General features: G+C 36.3%; 1 protein-coding gene across 1 annotated transcript in view; it reads left to right on the forward strand.

The window, feature by feature from the left end:
* The window catches only part of LOC104083751 (septin-7-like), a gene marked incomplete at both ends in the record, with an annotated part of 55,297 nt that extends 48,208 nt beyond the window's left edge, over window positions 1–7,089 (forward strand). Inside the window, 4 exons of the mRNA XM_009587359.1 lie at window positions 1,179–1,279; window positions 1,874–2,008; window positions 5,039–5,156; window positions 7,000–7,089. Coding sequence (XP_009585654.1) covers window positions 1,179–1,279; window positions 1,874–2,008; window positions 5,039–5,156; window positions 7,000–7,089 — 444 coding nt within the window. The remainder of the gene's footprint in view (window positions 1–1,178; window positions 1,280–1,873; window positions 2,009–5,038; window positions 5,157–6,999) is intronic.
* Between the last annotated feature and the right edge of the window lie 40 nt (window positions 7,090–7,129).

The following is a 7,129-nucleotide window of genomic DNA, read 5'->3' on the forward strand; positions in this document are numbered from 1 at the left end:
GAGAATCTGTTTCACCTATGTAACTAGGGATGTGCAAGCGCTTAAGCAGCATTGATACGATCTTTCTCAAATCTTCAGCTGGTCAAGAGACCATCCAGATAGGATTTATTATCCGAGTTTTTACTCTCGCTGAAAGTTTATTACTGAATGTTCTTGCAGGTGTTCACCTAGTTAAATATAACTTTTTATTCTCTTCCCAGTTCGGGTTCAGGAGGCTTAAGAATGTTAAGCAATGAGCAACAAGGTGGCATCAATGTCTGCCAACTCGTGTGTGGCTCTGAATAAATGGCTTGCGTGGTTGATTTCTTGAATCCATATCTAGAAAATGGCGTGACTAGTGATTTAATAGAAATTGTCTGAATATCAGAGAAAAAACTATGATTAAATGTGTGAGCAATTGGAAAGAGCCAACATGCTAACATGAGTTTGTCATTTCTTAGTGCTATGGATTAGACTGACGGATACGACAGTGGTGTACAGCACTTTCTCAGGCAGATACCCCTGACGTTGGCATTATCAATAATTATTGAGATATTAGTAGAAAGAAGGGGGTAGCAGTCCATTTGTTGGTTAGCCTAAATTTTTTGTGTCATGACATGCTTAATCTGTTTGACATGCTTTACTGCAAGCTGACTGAGCTGTGCTGCAGATGGGTGGTCACGACTTGAGGCACGCATTCCCACGCCCAGATCTTGCATCATGCCTTGTGCTGATGCAGTTCTCTTCTGAGCCAGGTTTCCATCAGTGACCTGAGCTAACAAGAACCAAGCCATTACGTTCATGTGAGGTTTAGCTCAGCAGATTGCAGCTAGATTCTGTTACTTTCCAATATCAGTCTGTTTGTAACAAGAAACCATCACTTGCTATGATTCCTCTCCCAGACATTATACTAGCTGAAGAATAAATATTAAAATATTAAAATATCCTTTATACTTAGATGGGTTCTTTTATCACTGACTTTATTTAAATTATGACCTTTTTTTCTTAACAAAAAAAAAAAAAACTAATGATTATCAAATTACTGGGATTTTATAAGTAAAATACGGACCCAGTATCCCTCTGAAGCAGAAAAGTTAGCAATTCTTTGTCAGACTTCTTATTCATTGAATGCTTTTCCCAGTGTTTAAGATGAGTGACTCAAATGCTAAAAATTTAATTGTACCTTATTCATTTTACAGGTTGAGCAGTCAAAAGTTTTAATCAAAGAGGGTGGTGTTCAGTTACTACTTACAATAGTTGACACACCAGGATTTGGAGATGCTGTGGATAATAGTAATTGGTAAGACATTCTTTGTATGTTCTCCCACAATAATTCTGAATTGTATTTTGTGAGTGTGTGCGAGATAATACCTTGTCACATTTTTTTAAAATGCACACTTCCGTCTTCAGTTAAAATATTCATTCTTTTCAACTTTTCAGTTAGCTGAAAACTTTAACTACTGTAGCTCCAAGAACCTTTATAACTTGACTGAAATGCTATCAGCTTTTCCCTTTAAAGCGAATGGAGCATTTGGCTCTTTATCCACACATGCAGTGTGCAGAACTGACTTCTGTGCTGTCACAAGATGTGACCAGTAAAGCGTATTCCTTTGGCTGTGGTTCATAAGTGTTCCATTTAGTGCTATTACAATGAAGGTAATTGTGTTTGAAAGGGTTTTTCAGTGAACTCACAGATTGTATCTTCAGAGCTATGTAACTCGGTTGTATGTTGAGGAGCTGGTCATTTAAAATGTGCTGTGTTGAAGTCTTTTAATTTAAAAAAAAAAAAGAGGCAAGCCATGGGGAAATAGTGTACGTCTATTTCTTAGCAAATACAGACTTTTTTTACATAAATGATATAACTTACAGGTTTTTATTCATGTAACCTCTGCAGTTGGCAGCCAGTTATCGACTACATTGACAGTAAATTTGAGGACTACCTGAATGCAGAATCTCGAGTGAACAGACGTCAGATGCCAGATAATAGAGTGCAGTGTTGTTTATACTTCATTGCTCCTTCAGGACATGGGTTCGTATTAGTGTATTTTTTTGTCTCCTTTCTCTGTCTTTTTATCTCAGATAAACATCCAAATTTGGCATTCTTAGTTATGTCAAGTTTCAAATAGGATTTTCGTAATGGCCTGCAGACTATGCTTGATTTGAAAGATGAGCTTACTTTGGCTTGTCAAACATCAGCAAGCCAGACAAGTAATAAGTTAGAACACCAGAAAACATGATTGCACATTAATTACATAACAAGAAAAATAGTATTAGAACAATTAAAAATACACAGGTGTTCACAAGTGCCAGGTCTGTTTGTGATCTATGTGTCTTTTGTTCACATTAGAAGGAGAAACTGGTTCACACTTCAAGCGACAGGATTTTTCCTTTCCATTCTTCCTCCCTCCCTTTGGTTTTAATGATAAACTGAAGATGGGAAGTTTCATGCATCCTTATAAGCATGCTTTAATTCACCTGGGGTGTAATTTTTGTCTAGTGATAATTCCAATATAGGCATTCTGGATTTTTTAAAATTATTATGCAATCTTCCACCCCTGCTTACTTTTAAACTTGATCAGACTTCTATCTAGTGGTAGAGAGGGAGAACTGCATTTCCAGGGTGTATTAGATGCAGATTGACTATATCTAAAATTGGTTGCTTAGCATTTTATCATTGTATTATAACTGATTAAATTTGTCAGAGACTCATAAGTTATACCTTCAAAACCAGAAAGAGGAGAAGATAAGTAGCCTATTCTATTGTATGGGTCAAAAGTAGTAAAACTTGTTGAAGGGAGTAATGAAGGAATTCTGAGGAATATTCCTCAGGCAGTGAAAAATGCCAACTATTACACTCAGCTTCTGTAGCTAGCATTGGAATGGTTCTAATAATTTTGAACTAGACAGAGAAACATTGGGGGGTGGAGAAGACTTTTTCTTATGTAGATTTGCCTTACTTAAACATTTTGTTGTTGCTCAACATGCATGTTCATAACGTCAGTTTTGCTCAACATGCATGTCAATTTTAAATGCAAACACTTGAATCCTTGGCATACACTGTTTTAATAGTATGCAAAATCAAAATGTCATTTAAATAAAGGGACGATGATCCATTCCTTGTGTTTTCAGCCTTTCTGAGCTAACTTTCACGGTCTTCAAAAAACATATGTCTTCCCTCCACACCCCCCTTTCATCCATTAAAATTTTCTAAACCAGTGGGAGGTACAAATTGTTTGTAAGGAAAAATGAAGGTAATGCTTCAGATAAATTAAATTTTGCTCGCTAAATTCGTGAGGCTAAAAGCTGGAAAAGTATGTTCCTTGTACAGGTATTTCATGTTATTCTTGGCGGGGGGGGGCGCGCGGGGAAAGTGTAAAGTTGAGCTGGGTTTGCATAGTGTTTTTCAATTACTGGAGTAAATGCTTGCAAAAGTCATCTAATTAAGGAAATGAATGGAGCACAGAGAAAATTGGTGCTGCTGTTAGCATTCATTTCCTCTTTTAAGATACTGTCTTCTCTGAAAGGACATTGCTCACTTCCTACCTGGTTTTTGTGGCGGTGCAGTCTTCAGTCATGTTTCCTGTACGGACAGCAGCACATGTAACCTGTCGAGTAGTGTACTCTTCACTCTTAATGCATGATTGTATTTACATTGAATTAAAGCATTTGTAGGTGAACTTACTTCTGTTTGTCCTTATGACTTAATACATTTGTAAAAGCCAGCTTGTTACAATTCATAAAGAAAAAATTGCAGGTTAGGTCCTTCCGTTTAACGCATCCCGCCATTTTTAGCTGGTATCCCCATAAACATCTGAACTGATGTTTAGTTTGTGTGGGTGTAGGGGGAGAGAGTGAACGGGCGGGAGGAGCCTTCCAGGTAAGTGAGTGGGGTGATAATGAATTGCAGCCTCTTTCTGCAATTCTAGAATCTTTATGTAAAGGCTTCCTACTTCAGTCTCCACTGTAAACTCAAGACCTTGAGGTGAGCACTGTGGTCGTTCTGAACTACTCTGCTTTGGCAACTGCCCTTCAACCTGGTGTTGCCCTAGGTAGCTTTCCGAAGTGAGGAGAAGGAAAGCATATTAAGGTGGATGGATAGCCAAACCAGTGCACTTAATCTAGATGTGCATTAATGTTAGCTATTTAATGGAAACATGCTGAGAAGCTGAGAAATTCAGTGGCAGGTAGAAAATATTAAAGTGAAGTTAAGTATGTGTTCTTTAACGTTTTCTTTATTCTTTTATATATGGTTTGGAGAAGAAGCTAAATTTGAGTACCAAATGAATCTGGTTTTAATGTTCCTAATCCTAATTTCTTTTATATGAGAAATAATCTTGTTAAATCCTTTAAGTGAATCCTTTAAGCCTGACTAAACTTGGTATAATTCTGAAGCATTAATGCATCAAAACCTCTGTGGCTTTACTTTAGCAAGCAGGAAATATTGACCACTTTGATCCACATTGATGGTTTTATATACCCATATGGTGGGTGTTTTAGTTTTTATTTCATTGTCATCCACTTTCATAATGGTCTTTTTGTTATACATAGCAATTTAGAGATGAGGTATTTCTACTTCATTTGTACACAGGCCACAGAGTTTACTGTCTTCAGCAATCTAATGTATAAAAATATCTCACAGCCCACTCTCAGGAAGAAGCGTACGAATAAACACGACTTTCAGAAACTGAAACTGCATATGTGAACAGAGCATCATTCACAACTGTAAACTCTTACCAGTCAGGCTTTAAATGGGATAATCTTCCAGCTAGTGACATGAGCTTTGCTACCTTCATAGGAGAGTTCTTATCACTTGCTCAGATGAGTGTACTTTCCGCTAGCAGAAGTCTCATGACTACTAGTAATACTAACTTATGACTTACTCCTCTGGTATTATACTCTGGATTTCCTATAGCAGTTGAAGGTAGCCTTTTGAATTTCATTCAAGCATCTATCACTCATAAATCAGTGTCTTAAGAGTAGTTGTCAGGACAAATCTCAAATCATTTGTACATTCTTGTTTAATTAATATAAGTTGCAAAGCTCTAATGCTGTCTTTCAGACTTAAGCCTTTGGATATAGAGTTTATGAAGCGCCTGCACGAAAAAGTGAATATCATTCCACTTATTGCCAAAGCAGACACACTTACACCCGAGGAATGCCAACAGTTTAAAAAACAGGTGAGTTGAAAGATTAGTATTTACAACACGGGATAATTTAGTAAGTTGATCCCTATGGAAATGGTAAGATTTAACTTCTTACATGCAAAGTTTAAACCCTGAAGCAATGACTTGAGACAGCAAAGCTAAGTAATTTATATCTCTAGATTTAATTATATTTCTTGGTGAAATAATCTTGTTTCTATCCTCAGGGGAGGAGGTTTCAAGTGTAGTATGATTCTTGGCAAGTGAAATAATTCACTGCTGAGATAAGAATCAGTAAGGGAGGAAGGGAGCTTTCAAGATTTAGGTGCCTAACAAGTTGTGTGTTTAAACAAAAAAAAGTTATTTAAAAAAAAGGGTATTTAACAGTATTACAGTATTATTGATTGTATTGTGGTATTCACTTTCGTGTTGATGTGCTATATTTATTAAAGATGCCTCAGGTATTAGATGAGAATCAGTATACCTGTTGTTCAGTCTTGGGCTGTGGTAATGCATTTTAAAGATGGTGAGATAATTCTAACATTGATACAACCGATATAATTTCTTTGTATTTGTAGAATAAATTTAGTATTAATGTGGTTTATGTTTTATTTCAACTGCATGATCAGAGTAGAACATTTAGGCTTTGCTGTATTGTATGAAGAGGATAGGGAGGACCCAGAACAGGACAAGACAAGGCATGAATTTGTTTTGTTGAACTGTGTCCAGTCCTAGTTTAGAAGAACACAGGTTCTGAAAAAAAATTGGCATTAAGAGATGCTGTGTGCAAAACTATTGGTTTAAGACTGAAAATTAAAGGACATTTCCTGCCTTGGAGAAACTTAAGCAAGGTGCTATAGACCTGAAGTCTGTTTTGGTTGCATTTCATGTTGGTTTTTTTTTTTTTTGATGTAAGGGGGGAAAAATGGTAGAACACAGAATATTTCTTAATATATAAGCAGCTTTATCAATGAGTTGATGTTAAATAGGGGAGACTTTCCCAAATCAAACTTTAAAAATAAGTCCTTGCATGAATTGGAAACTTACGTTCTTGTAAGATTGCAAACCCATGAACCAGAAATATTCCCCAGGGCTCTGCAGTGTAGCTGTCAGCTAATGGTCTAATATTTTTCCGTTCTAAAATTCTGGAAAATTAATCAGGTTGTTTTCAAAAATACCCTTCAGACAAATCGACCACCAAAACAGTAGAGTCTCATTTTTGATGATGCTGTCAGTTATTCTTAAATTTTCATTAGTGGCTGCGAATATTTTTCAACACAACTAACCGCTAGAGTCAGTCTGTCAGTCACAAGTGCTATTAAAATAGGCAGGTGATCCTGCTTCAAACAACTGATGCTCAGGTGAGCTAGAAACAGAAAAGAATAGGAGTGACAGCAGTAGCTATTGTGGGAACTCCAAAGGGCTAAAGTATGCCTGCAGTTATCTATTCAAATCTCTCTCTTTTTTTTTTTTTTTTTTAAGGGACTCAATTGTGAGACTAGTCTGAGAATTTAAGCTGTACTGTGTTAGTTTTTGCATGTGCAGGTAGAATTCCCATTAGTGTAAATCTCTGTTTGCTCCATTGTAGAAAACTGACGTTAATTTTTGCTGCCTTGTATTGATGGATAGTATTCTGTTAGCTCTGAGGCTCTGGCTCTGATTCTGTCTTCTCCTGGCTAAGGAGAGATGGCCATGCTAATAATCCCTTGGGGTCATCTGATAGTGTTAAACATGTGCAAGTTTTGTGATGTAACTTAGTCACCTTAATATGCAAGGCTCTTACATATCAAACAAAAGGAGGAAGAATGAGATTGCAGCAAGAAATAGTGTTATTATGAAGTATGAATTCCTCAAAAAAATAAGATTTTTTTGTTTTTAGATAATGAAAGAAATCCAAGAACACAAAATTAAAATATATGAATTTCCAGAAACAGATGATGAAGAAGAAAATAAGATTGTTAAAAAGATAAAGGTAAATAATTTTCTTCTTAAAAACTGCTTACTCGGGG

This window comes from Fulmarus glacialis, unplaced genomic scaffold (assembly GCF_000690835.1).
Source record: "Fulmarus glacialis isolate BGI_N327 unplaced genomic scaffold, ASM69083v1 scaffold3751, whole genome shotgun sequence".
NCBI lineage: Eukaryota > Metazoa > Chordata > Aves > Procellariiformes > Procellariidae > Fulmarus > Fulmarus glacialis.